The sequence below is a fragment of the Anabas testudineus genome, chromosome 5 (genome assembly GCF_900324465.2).
Source record: "Anabas testudineus chromosome 5, fAnaTes1.2, whole genome shotgun sequence".
NCBI classification, from domain to species: domain Eukaryota; kingdom Metazoa; phylum Chordata; class Actinopteri; order Anabantiformes; family Anabantidae; genus Anabas; species Anabas testudineus.
The window spans coordinates 2,927,350-2,948,991 of NC_046614.1; the positions used below are offsets into that span (position 1 = coordinate 2,927,350).

The 21,642-nt window shown below is 37.9% G+C and overlaps 1 protein-coding gene across 1 annotated transcript; it reads right to left on the bottom strand.

The window, feature by feature from the left end:
* Positions 1-85: 85 nt before the first annotated feature.
* apobec2a (apolipoprotein B mRNA editing enzyme, catalytic polypeptide-like 2a) lies at positions 86-17,702 on the bottom strand. The gene is made up of 4 exons (XM_026344656.1): positions 17,359-17,702; positions 9,800-10,024; positions 7,517-7,825; positions 86-607 (listed from the first exon to the last, which is right to left on the bottom strand). Exons 1-3 carry the CDS (start codon positions 17,586-17,588, stop codon positions 7,522-7,524), a joined length of 759 nt encoding a protein of 252 aa, XP_026200441.1. The 5' UTR covers positions 17,589-17,702; the 3' UTR covers positions 86-607; positions 7,517-7,521.
* Positions 17,703-21,642: the final 3,940 nt, after the last annotated feature.

Here is a 21,642-nt window from a genome sequence, read left to right on the forward strand (position 1 = left end):
CTGTGTGTGGATAGACAAAAACAGCCACAGACTATGACAATCTTTATTACTTAAAGAATACAGCAGAAAGTAGCAAGGGGGAAAATACAAATACAGTTATCAGCTCTGAACAAATCATGTCATCCCAAAAAATAATCTTTTAGTCTCAGACCCAGTAATGTGTCTACACAGAATGTAGGGCACAAGTAGTGGAACAGCAACATCCGCTCCAGTTTACAGGAGATGTTCTGGCATATCACTGTCAACTTCAAGTCAGGGGTATTCTAATATACACCACAATTGATGTGGGTCCAGGCTTACAATGCAATGCAAAATAGTTGGATGACATAAAGCTAAAATAAATGAAATAAAGCTTAAACATTTGTTTTGTAGAAAGTAGTTGTCAGAGCACAGTTGCCCAGAAAGCCCAAGCTTTAGTCCGTATCAGTAGACATTTGGCACTAAGTACAGGAACAATCCAAATTTATTTGGTGATATGCATTGCTAACTTTGATTTGAATGCACACACAACTATTCAGTCCGTGAACAAGGAATATGTTTTACTAATGATCGATAATCTCAATATGACCCATCTTAAAGAAATGATGACTGGGGGCACACAGGATCCCTGTGTCAACAGAAAGAAGAAAGAGAAGAGAAAGAGAAAATTAGAAGAGCTTGCCTTACTATGGAGCATACTATGGTTTTGTAAGACAATGAAGAAATTCAGTCTAGATCATTCATGTCTACTTTTATCATTCTAATCAGCACTGATTCTACATTCTAGCACAAAGAATTATTTAGCATTCAGATGAAGATTCCAAATAATGTTGTCTTGGATGAGGAATAAAACATCTAAACCTAGCAATACAGTAGTCAATTTGCCAAGACTCCAGTTCCAGACAATTATTTATTTCCTCTGTAAATGGCTATCTTGCATTAGCCCAGCACAAGGTTAAAGAGTTGTCTGTTTTCATTGAGGAATATTTTTAAGAGAAAAGCTAACATGCAGCAAACACAGTTTCTCTCTGAGGACAGAACAGACACATTTGGGTTCAAACAAACAAAAGCATTTACAGGCAGCGCACAATATTGTTTTATCCTAGGGGGTTGTGGCTGACATTGGCGGTGTACACCCTGGACAAATCACAAATCTATCATAGGACCACAGCCAGACAAGACAAACCAGACAGCCACATGTTCACATTCACACCTATGAGCATGAGCCATTTAATCATGGCAAATAACCATCTTGGAGAACATGCAAACAAACTCTGTCTCTCTCAAACCACTGTTAACCAAAAAGGGAAGCATGGTGGAGCATTGTTTAGCTCTCTCACCTTTATCTTTCCTTACCACAGTGAAGCTGAAGAAGTTTATGACAAAAGCCGCTTCACTCTTTAACCAGCAGGCTGTGGAGAGAATGTGTGCTTCTCTACATGATGTTCAGCACTTAGCATCCTCCTCTCCACAACCTGCTCCAAGGGTTCAAGTGAAGACCCTAGCACAGAGCTATTATTACTGATCAGTTTGTTTATTTTGGTATGGTATGAATAAAATCAGTGGGCTGTTGCAGATTAGGACCTGGTCATACATAGTCATGTAACACATATGGTCACACATATGTGTAAGAAGACCTACCTGAGCAACAGAACACACCTGTCAGTCACATTTTTCAATACTTTTGCTCACACAGGTGCTATAAGGTGCTATCTTTGTGCTATCTTGGTTTATCAGATCCAGACGTAAACATCTTAAATTAAAGCTGAATTGTTGATCTTTTGTCTCATATTAATCTTTTAATGTCAAACCCAAATGTTTTTAATCTACAGCAAAAATAAAGAAACTGGCCTTGCTTTTCCAGTACTTTAGGAGGGCAGTGTATATTATATACTTAATTCCAAAAAAAGCTGGGAGGCTGTGTAAAGTCTACATTAAAGCAGAATGCAATTAGCAAATTAGCAAATCTCATAAATTCATATTTTATTCACAACAAAAATATAAAACAGCAAATCTTATTATATTATATTATTTTATTATATTGTTAATAATACTTTAAACGGTGCATCCAGATAGTATTTACAGTGCTTAACCTTTTCCTCATTTTGCTATATTGAAGCCTTATTCCTGGATTAAATTCATTATTTTCCTGAAAATTCTACAAAAATTCCCCATAATGTCAAAGAAGTTTTAAATCTTTGCAAATTTGTTACAAATAAAAAAAAAATCACATTTACATAAGTATTGTAATGCACAGCCATTGTCAGGTTTCTTCAGATGTTCAATCAGGTTCAAGTCTGGGCTCTGGCTGGACCACTCAAGTACATTCACAGAGTTCACGTAGCCACTCCTGTGTTATCTTGGCTTTGTGCTTAGGGTTATTGTCCTGTTTGAAGATGAACCATCACACTAGCCTAGAACAGGTTTTCATCAAGGTTGTATGTCTCTGTATTACGACATTCATTCTTCCCTCAGTCCTGAGTAGTCTCCCAGTTTCTGCTGCTGAAAAACATCCCCATAGCATGATGCTGCCACCACCATGCTTCATGCTAGGGATGATATTGGCTAGGTGCTAAGAGGAGCCTGGTTTCATCCAGACACAACGCTTGGCATTCAGGCCAAAGAGTCCAATCTTTGTTTCATCAGACCAGTTAATCTTAGTCTGAGAGTTCTTCAGGTGTATTTTGGAAAACTTTTGTCCCCTTCCCTAGATCTGTGTCTCAGTACAATCCTGCCTTAAATTTAGTGGCTTGGTTTGTGTGTCTTTTGTCTTTTATATAGATAGGTATATGCCTTTTCAAATCATGTCCAATGAACTGAATTTCCCACAAGTGGACTTCAATGAAGTTTTCGGAACATTTGAAGGAAAATCAGTGGAAACAAGATGCACCAGAGCTCAACTTTGAGTGTCATAGCCAAGACTGTGAATCATTTTTTATTTTTAATAATTTGCAAACATTTCACTTTGACGTTATGGGGTATTTTTTTTAATGTGAAAATTATGAATTTAATCCAATTTGGATTAAGGCTGCAAATGTGGAAGAAGTTAAGCACTGTGAATACATGGGTGCACTGTATTATTGTGTACAGCACATAACATCACCGGAAGCTTCTGTGATTCTGGAGAAATCAAGGCTGTAATACAATAATATAGGCCTGTAATCTTGAGGCCCTGAGATGGCACTGCATGAGAAACAGGCGGGTTTCTGTGAAATCACTGCATGGGCTCAGGAATACTTAAAATTTCACTATCTGTGAACACAGTTTGTGTGCATTCCAAAAATGCAAGTTAAAGCTATATCATGCAAAGTAAAGGCCATATATCATTATGATCCAGAAATGTCACCATCTTCTCTGGGCCAAAGCATATCAAAAATGGTCTGTGGCCGAGTAGAAAAAAATGCTCTGTGGTTATACTTAAATTTGACATTCTTTCTTAGAAATGGTGAGAACTTCCAGCTTGTTATCAACACTCAGTTCAAAAGCCTCTCTGATGGATGTAGGGGTGCATTATTGACTATGAAATGGGCACCTTGCACATATACACACTGCTCAAAAACATTAAAGGAACACATTAGATATCAATAAAGAAAAATAAAACCAGCTGGAAGGCATAAAAGGATGCCATATTTTTCAAGAGATTTTTCACATACACAGTTATAGGGGAAATATAACTAACAGTGAAATGTGAATCAGGTTTGCTCCATAGACACTAAATATGCAAAAATTATTATTAATAAAAAATAAACAAGGATTTAAAGAAAAAGCAAAATGGTTAAGATAGTAAGGAAAAAAAGATGAGAAGTCTAAGAAGTACACAAATATAACTGTAAACACAATAAATATAAATATACATATGAACAGGAGTGTGTAAGAACAAGAGCGTGGTGTGCAAAGAAGCAGGTACAATATTGTTGGTTGTTACCTAGCAGCAATAAAAACATGAAAGTGCTGTGTACAATGTCATTTATCTAAATAAAATGTATCTGCATATTGAGTTAAGAGACTCAATAGGCAGATAGGAGTTTAGGACCCTGATGCAGCATTTGAGGTAGATGTCCTGCAAGTAGACTATACCCTAAGATGTGCTCAGGTAGGCGTACAGCCCCCTGCAGTGCTTTGCAGTCATGACGGAGTTAATATACTTTCTAAAACTTATAATTGAAACTTTTCAGGATTGCTGGTGAAACCCTGAATTTCCTCAGCTGATACAGATGGTACAGCCTTTGATTGGGTTTATTCACCTGGGCTTGGATGTGAATGTGGTCAGACGAAGACAGGTCCTCGGACATGTTCATTCTCAGATACTTAAAAATCTGCCTACCCTCTCCACGGCGGTCTCGTTGATAATAAGAGGGGTTTACATCTGCTGCTGTCTCTTCCTGAAGTCCACAGTGAGTTTGATTTTGCTCACGTTCAGAGAGAGATAGTTATTCTAGTACCATGATGACATGAAGTCTGTCTTACTCATCCAAGTTTGTGGTTTCATTGTTGTTGGTTAAGAGGACCAAAACCACAGTATCATCAGCAAATTTGACATTAGAAGTGGAGCTGTGAGAGGACACACAGTCATATGTTTTAGAGACAGTAGAGAATAGGCCTCAGGACACAGCCTTGTGGAGTTTCTACACTCAGTGTAATTGTGTTGGAGAGGAACTAGCTCACGACCACACTGTATCTTAAAGACTTTCATAACTATTAACAAGGGTTTACTGTTTTTTGGCACTCAGATGATGAACACTTGGGAATCATGGAAGTAGCAAGGGACTTGTTAAAAATCCTGGTTGTGGCCTACCTCCAGTAGGGGTCCTTAGGCAAGACCTCCTTAAACTTACCTTGCCTTTGCCTTCTACTTTGTAAGTTGCTTTGGAAAAATGTGTCTGCTAAATGACTAAATGTAAATGTAAACAAAAATGATCAACCTACAGTACAGAGGGCTGAATTCAAAGACAATCTGAAAATCTAAGTAAAAAAATTTGCAACAGGTTGGTCCATTTTGCTGAAATTTCATTGTAGCAACTCATAATGGTTTTTAGTAGTTAGATTGGCCCCTGCGTGCTTGTCTACATGCCTGACAATGTCAATGCATGCTAATAATAAAACAATGGATGGTATCCTGTGGTATCACCCCTGGTCTGGACCAGGGCATCACTAAGTTCCTGGACAGTCTAATGTGCAAAATGGTGGCGTTAGATGGCCCAAATTCATAATGTCCCAGTGGCGTTTTATTGGATTTATGTCAGGTGTGCATGGGGGCCAGTCAATGATATAAATTCTGTCATCTCAACAGAACTCTTCCGCATCTTCCAAGAAAAAATTCTACCCTTTCTTTCTAACATCTCTTGAAACAGAAACACTTTTTCGATAGCACTTTGTTTTGATGTTGTTTCTCCTTGACTTAGATTTTGTTTGCTTGCTCACTTGTAAGTCGCTTTGGATAAAAGCGTCTGCTAAATGACTAAATGTAAATGTAAATGTAAATCTTCCAGGAACTGTCTGCATTACAGCTTCAGCAGCTCAGAATTGCTTCTTTCAGACAGTTTACAACTAGATCTCAGCCAGTTTTGTGTCAGTTCCACGCTACCTTTCAGCTGCCTTCCTTCTGCCTTTCTCTGTTAGGGGGTGTAATCCTGGAGGACAATCTTATTCAGTCGTCAAGACAACTACGGCTTTGGAGAAGATTTTTTTTTCAGATAGTTTTTTTCCAGCAAGACAATGACTTGAAGCATAAAGCAAAAGCTACACAGAAATGGTTTAGGGACAACAAGGTGAATGTTCTGGAGAGGCCAAGGCAAAGCCCAGACCTCAATCCAAAAGAGAATTTGTGGATAGACTTGAAAAAGGGCTGTTCACACCCTGTCCCCACGCAACCTGACAGAGTTTGAGCAGTTTTGCAAAGAAGAATGGCGTACAATTCCAGTGTCCAGATGTGCAAGCCTAATTGAGACCTATCCACAAAGACTCCATGCTGTGATTGCATCCAAAGGTGCATCTACTAAACCTGAAGGGGGTGAATATTAATGTAAACACTAATATTACCTTACATATTTTAATTTAATTGACATTACTTTGTAGAAACCTGTTTTCACTTTGACATTAATGAGTTGTTGAAATGAAATGTTTTTGTCAAGTTTTGACAACTTTTATTGACCATGATTGATTTATAATGTCAATAAAAGGATGAAACATCCAAATGGGTGAATACTTATTATAGACACTGTACATCAGAACTGGGGATGGGGTCGGTACCAGACCGCACTTTCCTCAAATTGGAATCTGTACCCAACCCATTACAGCAAGAGCTTCAATCCGATTTTTTTCCTGTAGCCTTGTTAGTCGATCATTTGGGGGTTTTAATGCTAGGTCAGCATGGGTACTCTGAACATACTGCAGATCCACAGTCACACGTGCGGCAAGCTGCTTTGTTACTTTCTCATGCTAATACCTGTCCAACACATCATTAAAACCACCAGATTGTGATACTATGATGGATTGTGGTCATTCACTTTGAAAACGTAACCAGGTTGAAAACAGTTTGTATTTTGGGTTGGTAGGACAAGATGACTTGTTCCATTCAGACATGCAAAGCAATTTGCATAGTTCCAGTTGCTTAGATAATTTAAAAGAACAAAGAGGTAACATCTTCTTTTGCTGTCAGTTGCATTTTCAACTATAATATGATAATTACACTTGATAAATTAACCAGATTAAAACTTTGCCCTATTTTCATGTGATTTCTTCTTTGTTGGCCATCATCTTTCTTTCACTAATTATACCTGCCCACATCTAGAGCTTCCTATGCACCAATGCAGGAGCAGTCTGGCATCTATTTCTCAATTAACACTTCAAGTTTATTTTTTGTTATATGTCACGGAGAGTAACCTTCCTTTCTCAAGACAAGTAAAGACTGAGCTAGTATTGCTTGACCACTTTTCTATATTCTTCATTCTTTAAGATGTTGTAACACTTGGGATGACATACATGAGTGGTTGTAAAAAAAACCAAATGTGGTTAACTAATAATCAATAAAAAAAACCGTGAACTCAGGTGATCACAAAATACTTGCATATTGGCATACACTTCATTGAGTAAGGCTAAACATTGTCTGATCTAGGTGAATATGTCTATAAAAGAACTGACATTAGGGGGAATATTGTTAGATGATATTACTCTTAACTCTCCAAGCACATGCCATTATTCATGGCTGGTTTCCTTGCTCATTGGTTTGGTTTGTCACCATGCCCCACATTAATTTATCTTGAGTCTCCTATTTTCCTCTCTCACATACACATTTTACCACATGCTGTCTGCTGTTCTTCCACATTCCTATTTCCTGGCCTACCTGTTGCTTCAAGCCACTCCCAGTGGCATACTGTGGGGTCTGTTTCCTGTCTGCTGACATTTTCAGCCTACTGTCTGGTTTTTGCTTCCATCTGCCCCTCTCCTGTAAGTTCTGTGTCAACTGGCTTTGATTGACAGTGGCAGCTGGTATGAGATAAAGCTTTAGGCTAAACCATATATTTTCTAAAACACTTACTGTTGTCATTGTAGAATGTTTGCCAGTTTCTCATGGTAATACTCATAGTTTTCTTTGCAGTCCTCCCACAAGTTCAGAGGTTGTTCCTCATTCTCCACAAATGTGTCCCAGGTGTAGGTGAAGTCCAGAGGTTTCATCACCCTCAGCTTACAGCCAGAAGCATGCAGGGCCCTCAACCCAGCCTGGACCTCTGCTTCCTCCCACTCAAACAACCGAGCAGCAAAGATGCTTAACTTGAGGTTTTTCCTGGCCTTCAGCATTTCAGCTATCTTTGCTGCACAGGCAGAACAGGGACTGGAAGACACATACCTATGAAAAAGTGGCACAAAGAAGAGAAAATGATTTTTTACAAATCTCTGCATTGTATGCAAGACTTTTAATTTTATTTATTTCTCTACAAACATGCTGCTAAAGTAGCACGCCAAAGGAAAGGTCAGTATACTAATCATGGGGAGTACCACAAATATATTCTCTAGGTTGGTTTTATTTTACACCAGCCCTGAATAGTCTTGTTAGGTCAAATAATAGATGGGAAGTTTGAGTAGATCTAGTAGTCACACCTGTAACAACCACTCCTAACCCCTTAAAAAAATCTACAGTATATCGTCATGTGGCATGTACAACAAAATTAGGTGCTTTTCTTGGTGCAAGAAAATAATTACATAAAAAAATAATAAAAGTATAATAACAAAAAAATAATATAAATAATAATATAATAAATTGGGGCTGATTTTTTTTTTGAATGAATGAAAAGGCAGTGATAAATTGAGACAATTATTGCCAAAGGCCTCCACCTCTGTTGAATGAGTATTTATTCACTCATGCACCCCTCTCTCAAACCAATTGTCTTAGACAAAGGGCACCCATTTCAGGACAATGATGTACACGTATTGCACTGAGAAGACAAGTGGTCTCCAACCAGCTTTCCTTAGACAATCCAGTACTACTGTGTACAGTACTTAAAAACCCAAACTGATCCGTCTTTAAAGACACATATGGCTTGTAGCCATATGTGTAGCCAAAATCAAATAAGAATTCAATTAAATTCAATTTCAATTCAGTGTTTTTTATATAGAAATAATTTCAAGTCAATTTACACAGTAATGTTGAGACCTTACTGTAAATATTAACATTAGACTTCTAAGGAAAACATATTCCACTACATACAATTATACAGAAAACCCAATAAACCCCCCTTTAGTTAGCTAGTGCTGATGGAGAGGAAAAACTTGCTTTAACAGAAGGAACCTCGAGCATAACTAAGCTTAGGGTGGGTGGACATCTGCCTTGACCAGAGCATTGTCACCTCATACAAATAAACACTACAACAGCGTGCCTCCCTAAATTAAAATTCCTGTTTACCCAAAAGCATGACAATTTCTTACCCTTGTCATTGTGGGGCGCCGTTTCCCTGTCCATCTGTTTGTTGCATTGTATATCCATTTAGGTTTCCCCAAAAGTTCTCAAAAGCATTAATGTTTGTAAGTACCTAGGCAGGTTTTGGTGTCATGCTGTTGCCTTTTAGCCAACTCAAGTTTTTAAACTTAGTGTTGCTGAATCACCAAGGTAATCAGTTACAAATAAGAGGCATTTCCAGCAATATACTTTGCAATGCTTCTCAGAGGCTTTGAGTCAGCACCTTGCTGACCATGTGACAGATTTTCTATTACACAGCTACTGGAGCTCCACATTGTTCCTAATATTTTTGTTTAGCTTTCCTGATGATTAAACCCACCGGCTGTTTTACCCACTGACTGTTCTGACATACGGTGTTGAAATTGATCATTTAATATTTTTTTCCCCAAACCCCTCCTTTTTTTTTTTAATAACATTTGAATTTACAGTACCAAACTTTACTTCACTTAAGAATCTTGACTTGAAGAATGTTGACTATCTTGTTTATTATTTGGTGATTTGACACTCTGTGTCTCTGTCAGCTCATCCAGGTCACATGAGTCCAACTAAAGCTCCCTTTGCCTAATTCTTAAGTACAGTTTGTTAGTGGGTACAACCGTTGTTAAACATCAAGGCTAAATTCAGCACATATCCATGAGCAAACACTGGAAATTAGCAGAAAGGCAAAGTTGGGGACCAAAACTAAAAACAAACAGAATTCTGGGAAGCTGCAAGGTATAAAACTGAACAGACTATCTAGAAAGTGACTGATGGAGATATAGCATTAAGACAAACAAGCAACAGATGAGGTGGCTGTGAAGGACAGCTTGTGTGTGTGTTCTTTTTGGATCTGTGACACCCCCCCGACACTTTAAGAGAACTATATACCAGGTTACTGTGTATTTGATTGCAGGGTCGTAGTGCGGCAGACACTGAGTGTAGAAGGCCTCCTCAGCATGAGGTCCAGTATGCTCATCCTCCAGATAGCCCCTGAGCAGCCCATCAACCGTGTTCCCTTTATCCACCAGGTAGCACAGGAAGGTCTTGTTGCGGCCCGAGGAGTATTCCACATTCTTAAATTGGAACTTAAAGACCAAAGGATCAATCCGGTCCCTGTTAAAAACAGCAAAAATGAAAAAGTTTTTCCTCATTCTCTGCTCTCTTCTTTAACTCAGTGAAGACCTGCCCATGTCCTCTTTCTGATATTCAGGCTAGCAAAATTCAATCTCTAGCTGTTTGTCAGCTTCATGTACATAAATCTATTAGAACAGTTGTGTCAGAATGTTTTTTCTTTCAGGTCATTGACACTATTCTGGGAAGAAAGCTACCCAGTGAAGCTATATTGAAGCTAAACCTAATAGGAGCCTTGTGTTCTGCTAAATTTTGTTTGCATTATAGCCATCAAGCCAAAGTGATATTAGGCAAAAGTGACATTTCCATCAATGCTGCCCTCGTTGTGTTATGCTGCCCTCTTATGGTTGTTATTATGCATCTGTTCATTATCCTAACTGCTTTTCCTGGGGGTGCTGTAGCTACTCCCAGCTGTCATAGGGCGAGAAGCAGGGTACAAATTCGGCAAGTCACCAGTCAATCACAGGGCTGAAATATGGATATAAACATTCACATGCATTTACACTTATGGGCAATTTAGAGTCACCAATTAACTTAACCTAACTGCAGTTTTTTTTAACTGTGGGAGAAAGCCAGAGTACCCAGAGAAAACCGATGCAGGCATGTGGACAACATATAAACTCACAGATTATACACCATACTGTCCCTCATCCTGAGTGCCATTAGTCATCGTTAGTCACCCTATGTTGGTGCAGTGTGTCCTGGGTTCCTCCTGGTGCACAACAGTGCGTGGCATTACTTGACAAGACACGTGACAAGAGTATGCAGGCTGGTCCTAGGGAATGAGTTTATAACATTGACTGGCCTTCATGGTTGCCTGACCTAAATTGAATATAACACAACTGGAACATTATGTTTCAGTCCATCTATCACCTGATCACTTTGATTTTCAGGTATAAACTAATGCCCAAGGGCTGCCTACTGCACGTCAGCTAAGGGGCTACGTCACACTGCTGTTATTGATTGAATCTTCAGGTGTTCCTATAGAGTTTAATTAGTAGTGTTAACTACATTCTGCATGAATGTCCTTCAAATTTGGTGAGTATTTAGGATTTGCTAAATGTATCAGTGTAATTGTTTTGTAACTTTAGGTAAAGCAATATGTTAAGATAAAAAAATATGTTGTTTTATTAATAATAGAGGTTTTGATTGAAAACGAAGAATTTCTGACTTTCATTTATGTCTTTTTTAGGGTTACAGGTTTTGTTTCCTCATTTGGTCACTTTTTGTAAGCATGCTATTATTGTGAAAGCATTAGACTAAAGGGCCTTTTTTCAGTGAATGAAAGTATTCTTGAAATATCCAAAATAAATTAATCAGAGTATAGTAAAAGACAAAAAAAAAAAAAAGCATCCTGAAATATACCTTTTCTATATATTTATTATTTAATAATATTTAGTATACATTAGTATATTGATATTCATCGAGAAGTTCATATTTTAAATGAATTTATAATAATCTCAAAATGTATTCATATACTTTATGTGCATTGGTAATAACACAGATATGCTTCAAGTCTATTTTAACAGTAGTGTACTGTTTTGGTAAGTGATTGGTAGTGTATATTAAGTGTATTAGGGTCCAGTAACTGTACTATGCTTAGATTATTATTGCCTTGCAAATTCAAATTCATTATGATTGAAACATCAAAATGCACTGAGGTCAAAATGCACTGAGGTAAAAACACACGTTTAATTTCCAAGACAAAATACAAACTCTGTATATAAAAGATGTAAAAGCACTATAGTAAAATGGAATCGAAGTATCATTTACTACAGTTACTGGCCCTGCCAACCTGCCCAGTGTTTTTGCTGCTTCTTGTTTGTTCTTTGTTTGCCTGCTGTTTTCTGTCTCCACGCAATCCCAATCCATCGAGGCAGATAACCATCCACCCTAAGTCTGGTTGAGCTGGAGGTTTCTTTTGTTAAAAGGCTTACTCAAGGTCTCACAAATATCATCAAACACAATATTTCTAAGCACCAATAATAATGTTTTTTTATGTATTTATTGAACACAGCCATTAAACAAAGAGTAATGGTTGAAAAACAGATTCAACCTTTGGGAGCAGATAAAAATTATTTTCACTTAACCTCAAACAAGAACTTCCTTTAGCTGTTTATTATACTGTACCTGCAATATGCTGGATTGGGGAGCTCATGGTGGCTCAATGGGTAGATCATTGGCCTTAGATACAGAAGCAAGACACTCCACACTAGCTGCCCGAGTGCTGTATGTAGCTGCCCCCTGCTCCCCCCAGGGGGATGGGTTAAATGCAGAGGACCAATTTCATTGTAACATGTAAATGTGACATATAATGATTAAAGGCTTTCTTCTTCTATATAAACTTTGTCCATGTGAAGGGCAATAAAGCCCTACATGGCAGGATCTTCTGGACCTGTGTGTTTACTGGGTGGGTCAAACAAATGTAAAGTAGGATAGGATGGGTGTCGGGTCAAAATTTAGTCTGTCAGGGTGTGGGAAGCATGGTAGCAGGCTGAGCTAATTTTACACCATATGCTTGGCAGACTGGAATTCCACATTACATTATAATTAGAGACTGATTTTGGTGTGGCCCAGTTAACCCAGAATAGGATTCAACTCTCTTTCTCCTTCTGTTGAGTCAGAAAATAACTTTTAAACATCATCATTATTATCTCAAGGCAATTTACAGTGTATGGTTTAAGGCCTGACAATATATTACTGTATATAGAAAACCTAACAATTCCACTTGAGAAAGGAGTGAGAAAAGAACAGCAGGCAACAAAAGAACAACAAAATCAAATTAAGTAATACTTCAACTAATCCAATAATACTAGAGGTTCAACTCAAAAACTTACCTTGTTGGCTCACTTGTCATGATTTTTGTTGACTCTGGAGGGCAAACCATTCCTTAACTAGATCTACAACCCCTTTAAATGTATAATGTGCTTACCCAAATCTATTGTAACAATCACTATAAAATATTTAGCTCTGATAAGGTTGTGTGTAATTACCCATTACACTAGTATAGTTTCTCGATTTACCAGTCAAATGCTTCATATTTAGGGGACAGTAAAAAGTCCAGTTATTGGGGTAAAAAACTCTTTGAACTCTTTGCGTATGAACACTTCCTGACTTGTAAGTTGTTCCTCACTTGTAAGACGCTTTGGATAAAAGTGTCTAAATGTAAATGTAAATGTAAACACTTGTGCATTCAAACATGACTGAACCACCATGTTTTTCTTTCTCAGCACTCAGGCACCTCAAGAATTTGTTTATCTTAAACAATATAATTATAACAATAATATAGAATAAGAATAATAATACATTTTATTTATGGCCACCTTTTTATCTGTACAGTGACAATCAAAATTCATTAACAACAAAAGTCATCTCAAGGAGTGGAGATCAGTGTATCAAGGGAATTCCCCTAGCAGACTTATCTATAGCAGCATTGCTAACAGATGGCTCAGAGTCACCTGATCCATCTCTAACTATAAGCCTTATAAAAAAGTAAAGTTTTAAGTCTAGTCTTAAATGCGCTTAAATCTGCCTTCTAAACCTTATTTGGGAGTTGGTTCCACGGGCGAGGAGCTTAATAGCTCTGCCTCTCGTACTACATCTGGAAACTCTTGGTGCAACAAGTAGACCTGCAAACTGAGAGTGAAGTATTCTGCTGCGAAAATATGGAACTATAATGTCTTTAATATATGATGGAGCTTGATTATGAAGTTCTCATATGTTAGGAGGATTATTTTAAATTCTATTCTGGATTTGACAGGGAGTCAATGGAAAAACACTACTGTAAGAGAAATATGATTTCTATTGCTAATTCCAGTCAGACCTCTGGCTGCAGCACTTTGAATTTATCAATATTCCTCAGGTGAAAGAAGACAGTTATAGAGATTTTTTATGTATGATGTTAAGGAGACATACTGGTGAAAGATAACTCCAAGATCATTAGTAAATTTACCAGTGCTCTATGTCCTGACTGGAAAACTTCTCACAGGATTTCTGTATGTGTAATTAGTAGGGTTATCTGTCAGGCTTACCACTCATAGAGAGTATGAAAGGCTGAGCAGAGGTTTTGAGCTGAATTTAAAGTGTGAGTGAATTGATATTATGAAGGTCACAGGGGAGGTAATTCTATAGTCCAGGGGCAGAGCAGCTGAATGTATAGTACTAGTAAGGCAAGCACAGGGGACAGTGAGGCAGATAGATGAGGATCGGGTATGGTGATATGAAGGTGGTCAGCAAGGTAGCAGAGGCCTAAGTGTGAATCCCCTTAAAAATGTGAAACAGTATTTTGTATTGAATACAATATGTAATAATAATGGGAAGGCAACAGAGTTGCTGCAGAACGGGTGTAATGTGAAAGGTTGTTGCTCGTGTGAGAATGCAAACTGCTGAATTCTGTACAAGTTGTACAGTTGGAGTTTGTAGATGATTTTTTGGGGCCAGGCCAAACAGAAGGGGTGAGAGGCCTGTGTACCAATATGGCAGTGGTTAGAAGTGTGAAGAGGGGGACATAGGCGGACTTCATGTTCAGCTCAGCATCCTGTCACCTGCAGAAGTTCTCTAACGACTCTGCCATTGTCAGCCTGATCACAGATCACAATGACAGAGAATACAGGGAACTGAACCAGAACTTTGTAGACTGGTACCAGCGGAGCAACCTCCAGATCAACTTGGGGAAAACTAAGGAGCTGGTGGTGGACTTCAGCAGGCGCTCAAACGCCACTCTTCCACTGGTAAACATCCAGGGAATGGACATTGAGAAAGTGGACTCTTACAAATACTTGGGTGGTAACCTGAACAATAAACTGGTCACACAACACTGATGTACTATACAAGAAAGGACAGAGCAGACTCTTTCTGCTGAGAAGACTAAAACTCCCTGCACTCTTTTGGAGACAGAAGACAAAAAAAGACTGGAGAAGCTGGTCAGGAAAGTCAGCTCGGTTTTGGGGATGCCCCTGGATTCAGTGCAGGAGGTAGGAGAAAGGAGGATGGTAGCCAAGCAATCCGTGCTGGAGAATAACTCCACGATATCAAAGGTCTTTTCTCCCTGCTGCTGTCAGACTTTATAATCAGAGCTGCTCCCAGTGAACCATTTTCATTATTAGTCACTTTAAAAACTGTTTTCAAATAACCCATGGTGCAATTGTTTGTATGACTGTGTAGATGTGATATATTTTTATTCTTATTTTTCTTATTTATTTTTTATTTTTTTTTCATTTTAGATTGTTGCCGTACAATGCACATTTTCTGCTGCTGTAACATTGAAATTTCCCCACTTTAAAGGTTTATCTTATCTTATCTTATCTTATCTTATCTTATCTTATCTTATCTTATCTTATCTTATCTTATCTTATCTTATCTTTTGATGCAGCAAAGATGGAAGTAAGATGACCGTGAATTACAGGAGAGTGTGCTGTCAAGGAAACCCAGACTCCCAACCTTAGGGGGTGGAGAGAGAGCAATTGTCAATAGATATTCTAAAACTGTTTCTGTTTTGTGTTCAATGCTGTCAAAGGCCACACTCAGATCTATCAGAATGACTATGGACAACAGGCCAGAATCGCTTGTCAGGAGAAGATCACTCATATTTTGAATAAGGTGAGGTTTTTCAGTGCAATGGAGTTGGCAGAAACTATACTAGAATTGCTCATACAGTTTATTACAGGTAAGATGCATAAAGCTTTTTTTTGTTATCTTAGAAAGGAATTGGAGATTGAAGGTTACTGGACAAGTATAGGAGAAACAGCAACTGTTTTAACAACAGAGGGTAAGAGGGTCTAATTGGCAAGTTGATAAATGGTAAATGGCCTGCACTTATATAACGCTTTTCCACCTAACTGGTACTCAAAGCGCTTTGCGCTGAATCTCATCCACCCATTAACACACACAAGCACACACACACTCACACACCGATGGCAGAGAATGCAGATAATCTGACTCACCGGGGTCAATGTCTTGCCCAAGGACACTTTGGCATGTGAGAACTCGTAGCCGAGAATCAAACCACCAATCCTATGATTGGCAGACAACTGCTTTACCTATTGAGTCACAGCCACCTGTTTGAATGATTTGAATTTTTTCAGCAACAGATGGTACAGTGAATACTGAGAGGAACTAGGAGGAACTGCTGAGTGAATAGAACAAGATACAGAAATTATTGGAATCACAGCCAGATCTGTTGCACTAAGTGAGACTGACTGGGTTTTATTTAACATATAATTAATAGACTATTATGTGGGTCTGGATTGCTAGCTCCATGTCTAACCCTTGATTCCCACTCCTTTTTGTATTTCTAACAATTTAGACTGAGACATGATGAGCTACCAACTAAGTGTTTAGCTTGTGTCACAGAGAGGCAAAGATACAGTGGACAGGGTGTGTCAGTGATCGAGGCTGTGCAGGGACAGGGAGATTGATCAGAACTGAGACAAGATGTAGATATGACAGTGATCTAAAAGCAAATGGACAAAACAACACTATAGACTTATAGTAAACCTTATAAAACATCTGTGGACAGACCTGAAAATGTTCACAGACACTCCCCATCCACTTTGATGGAGTTTGACAAGATGTGCTAGGAAAAATGTGAAGAATGTGTTATGTTAATTTGCAAAACAATAATTATAATAATTTGATGCTATCATTATGTCAATATACACCTAGCTCAAAAACTACAAACAATATTGCAAAAAAATTTTTTTTTCTATTTTAAAATAAAAAAAAATTGCAAAAAGTGTCTAAATACTTTCCATTGTGGTTTGATGTTTTGCTGGATGTATAATGCAGCTTGTAATGTTTCCCTCTCAACCACATCCGTTATAAAACAGAGGACAGTGGGTTTTCCACCAATTGCATGGTTGAGACATGTCTACAATAAGGACAGAGGGGACTAATCATGGTATTAGCGGATGGTAAAGTGTGCTTTGTTTTTTTGTCAAAGAAGTTAAAATAAATGCTTATTCAGTTGTAATAAGATGCTAAACCAAAATAGAGACTAGCCCACATGGCTGGCTGTCTGGTATTTAGCAGTGCTGATCAGATAGAACTCTACCGTAAGTAGACATATGAATGAAAACCTCATTCATATGTCTACTTACGGTAGAGTTCTATCTGATCAGCACTGCTAAATACCAGACAGCCAGTTTAATTCAATATAAGGATATAGGAGTAGTGTATCCTGTCACCGCTCACTGCTGTAATCAGTGAACAAGACATAGAATCACCAATGTAACAGAGCTAACAATGAATCCAATGATCCACCTGAGCTGTTTCAAGTCAATTAAACCATGAACTACACTGATGTGATCTTGACCTACCCTGTGATGATTTCGAATGGAGGGATCTCCACTGGCTCAACCTGAAAATCTCCATCTTGACTGTTGGCTACTGCCCCATTATTCACTCCAGCAGCTGCTGATGAGACCTCTCCATCATTCCCTGTTTTCTCTCTTTCATTCTTCATTTCCTTGACATCTTTGGTCAGTTCAGCTGCTTCCTTGTCTTTTCTCTCTTTTTTCTTAATTAGCGTTTGACTTTTGTCAGCCATTGTGAAAAATGAGAGATTGGAAAATTTGTAGATCCAAAAGGTCTATGTGTAAATAATTATATAAACAAGAATAGTTGTAGTTAAAGCCAGGAGGTAAGGGCAGATGCCCTGGGTAAAAATCACTGACGGGAGGAAGTGAGAGCAAGTAAAGAAGGAGGAGTAGAATAGTTTAGGGGCAGGCAAAAGCAAAGAAAGAAAGGGCAAGCAGCTAACCATAAAGAGAGAGATTAGACTACACCAGAAACTTAAGTCATAAATACCTGCAGTCATAAGGCACAATAATTATTTAATAATTAAATTAGATGTACAGTTAATCTCTATTACTATTTGAGGTCTCACTGTGGTAACTGTTCTGATGATGTAAGAGTACCCTCACATCATCACCTTTAGTCACATTTAATGACAATATTCTTGTAAATAAATGAATGACTTCTCAGGCTTTCAGAGCAGAACACTGGCTACTTAACATGGTAAGATGCTTTAAGATCCTACATTTAAACTCAGCATAAAACCTTGTCTATCAGCAGCTTTAGGCTAAAAATATCAGCGTTGGCACTAGCCTTTAAAGGTGCATGTGGGCCAAACCATGGTAGACATACATAGGCAGCTGCAGGTCAGAGACCAAACAGGTCTATTTAAAGACCTTGAGGGTGGGGGAAGCAAAGCCCCAGCTTGTCACTGCGGACTTCTCTTTGTGTATGAGCATTTTGACAGACTAGGGCTGCAGCTAGTGTGATCTAGTAATACATAGGATAAGGGCAGTATGTCCTCAATGTTAAACTATTTTATCACATCAACATTATTTCAACTAATTCACCTTATATCCAAAATGAGATGACAATCACATTTAATATTAATTACCCAATAACTAACAACCAAGAAATATAAATGTTTACCTACAATATACTTTGGAAGAACCCAGAAAGTGTGTTTTAGTAATATAATTAACATAGAGACCATAAATTCAGAGCACACGGATTGTGCAGCCTGCACCTCTGACTTGAAGTTAGGACTATTAAATATTAGATCTCTTACATCTAAAGCTCTTACTGTTAATGAAACTATCACAGATCAGGAGTTTGATATACTTTTACACAAACCTGGATTAAACAGGACGAGTATGTAGCTTTAAATGAAGCCAGTCCTCCTGGACATAGCTACATTCAGTGCAGCTAGATCACTGTATCTCTCCACTCTTATAGAAAATAACAAAAATAACCCTAGATTTTTATTTAATACAGTAGCCAAATTAACTAGAAATAAGACCACTGCAGATATCTCCACAACAACATTGTGTAGTAGTGAGGACTTCATGAACTTTTTCAATAACAAAACTGTAAATATTTGGCAAAACATTCAGGTTTTGAAACCAGACAATTTAATTCATGCAGATGATAAACTAACCACAGCTGATCAAAACCTAGAATACTTTACTCCCCTTGAAGAGAATGAACTAATTTCACTCATCTCTTCTGCAAAATCATCAACTTGTACATTAGACCCTATACCAACACATTTCTAAAACAGTGCCAGAAATAACAGAACCCCTACTGAAAATAATACATTCTTTACTCAGCACTGGCTATGTTCCAAAATCTTTTAAATTAGCAGTTATTAAACTGCTAATTAAGAAACCTGATCTCGACCCCTGTCAGCTGTCCAATTACAGGCCAATATCAAACCTCCCCTTTATCTCTACAATTCTCAAAAAGATAGTAGCAGGGCTACATCAGCGGAGGTCCTGGCCTCAGCTGATGTTGACAGTTATTTCTCTGAGGTCTTGACTCAATGGCAGTCACTCGATAGTCCAGGACTGGAATTTCCTACAAGTCTACTTGAGCCTCCAATAACAACTGGACTCCATATTAACTTAAAGAAATCAACTGTTATACTGAACTGCCTGCTGCCTAACACATAGCATGTAATCACCCATATGAGGATGGGTTCCCTGTTGAGTCTGGTTCCTCTCAAGGTTTCTTCCTGTTGCCTTCTCAGGGAGTTTTTCCTTGCCACTGTCGCCCTTGGCTTGCTCATCAGGGACAATCTGAATATTATTATTATAATTAAAATATTTAATATTATTTAATTTATTTTTAAGCGCCAAATCACAACACAAGAATTAAACAGAAAACCCAACAAACCCATTTAAGCAAGCATTAGGCCACAGTGTAGAAGCACTCCCTTTAGATGAAGAAACATCCAGCAGAACCAGGCTCATGGTGGGCAGCCTTCTGCCTCAACCGGTTGGGGTGTGTGTAAAGAGAAGAGAGAAAAGAACATCATCACTTTTCTGCAGGTATCCTCGGAGAGACCCGAGACCCAGACTCCAGTTGACCTGCCAAATGTTTTTGCTACTTGTTGTTGTTTGGTTGTTGCATGCTGTTCTTTTCTCTCTCCTCTTTCCACTCACCCCAACCGGTCAAGGCAGATGAGCCTGGTTCTGCTGGAGGTTTCTTCCTCTAAAGAGAGATTTTCCGCCTTTCCTAAAGCTTGCTCAAAGGGGATTGTTGGGTTTTCTGTATAATTTTTTATACAATATCAGTAAGGTCTTAAACCTTACACTATAAAGTGCCTTGAGATTACTTTTATTGTGATTTGGTGCTATACAAATAAAACTAAATTGAACTGAATTGAAATGAAAATTGAATTGAAACTAGCAAAACCACATAATGGTTCATTCATTGGTTCATTCAGTGAAAATTGATAAGGATTGTGTTAAACTGTTAGTTGTTGTAATTGTTTTAAATTAAGCTGCAAAATGGTGAAGTGAAAAAATTGAAAATTGATTTGAATTTTTTCACTTCATCATTTTGCAGCTTAAAAAACTTATTTTGCACCTATTTCATCGATGCTATATTTTAGCTACATGTTGAAAGAATTAATTATTTAGTAATTGCATGCTCACAGCAGTGTTGACATTGTTGGTGCCCTGCATTTCAGGGCACTGTAATGTTTTGAGCATAGTTGTTAATTTATTTATTTACAATTAGGTTCATAAATGATGGAATGATAACTTTATTTTGGCATTTGTCGTCTACCACAATACAGTCAAGACTTTAATTCAAGAAATTAAAAGCTCATACAAAATTGAATACTATTGATATATTTAAAAACAACAGATTTGCTATAATACTTTGTTCATGTCCACGAATTCCAGGCTTAAGGTAGTCATTGATTGTGAAGGATTGTTGCAAAGAGTATCCTTCATTAAGATGCTCTGCCAGGCCTTTATTACAGCTTATTTCAGTTGCTGGTTGTTTGCGGGTCTCTCAGTCTTGTCTGTGGTAAGCAAAGTGAAAATCAGGCAACTGACTTGGCCAGTGAAGAATATCCATTTCATTGCCTTGTGAAACTTGGTTTGCTTTTGCTGCAGGTTTTGGGTTATTATCCATCTGCAAAATGAAGCAGCATCAGTTTTGCACTGTGTGGCTGAATATGAGCTGAGAGTGTAGCCCTTACACTTTGGAATCCATCCTGATCCTTTATCTGCAGCCAGGTCATCAATAAACACCACTGACCTAGTTCCATTGGCAGCCATACATACTCATGTGATAACACTTGACTTAAGCTGCTTATAATTTTTTGGCCTTTCCCTTCCACTGTATTCAAGGTAGACACATAACTTTCTCAAGCAGCAAACCTGTATTCGAATCAGAAGTAAGGCACTGCTACTTTTGTGGATACTGGCACATGCTCTGTTCTTAAAACCTTCCAGTATTGTAAGTGGATATAAGTTACATCTACATTAACTGTTACATACAGCTACATCATATAACTTGCTTCAAATATAAATAAAAAAAGAAAACACAAGGAATAAAACAAACTCTATATGCTGTAAATTTAATCTAACAAAGCATATTGTGACAGTGATATAGAATGTTCAATTAACATGTTTCTTTCATTTCTACAAGCCAAACTCTTTATTTTGCTTTTGGTATACAGGTGTTCTTTCCTTTTTTATGTGTTACAGAAGGTTTACACCACAAAATAAATGTTTTCATTAAAAATGGAAACCTACTATAACCTTGTCATACAAAATAAACATTACTTTTTA

Coding starts and splice junctions, on each gene's coding strand:
- apobec2a (XM_026344656.1), bottom strand. CDS start 17,588: ATGGCTGACAAAAGTCAAACGCTAATTAAGAAAAAAGAGAGAAAAGAC. Junction 10,025..17,358: donor CCATTCGAAATCATCACAGG/GTAGGTCAAGAT, acceptor TGTTTTTAACAG/GGACCGGATTGATCCTTTGG. Junction 7,826..9,799: donor ATCAAATACACAGTAACCTG/GTATATAGTTCT, acceptor ACTTTTTCATAG/GTATGTGTCTTCCAGTCCCT.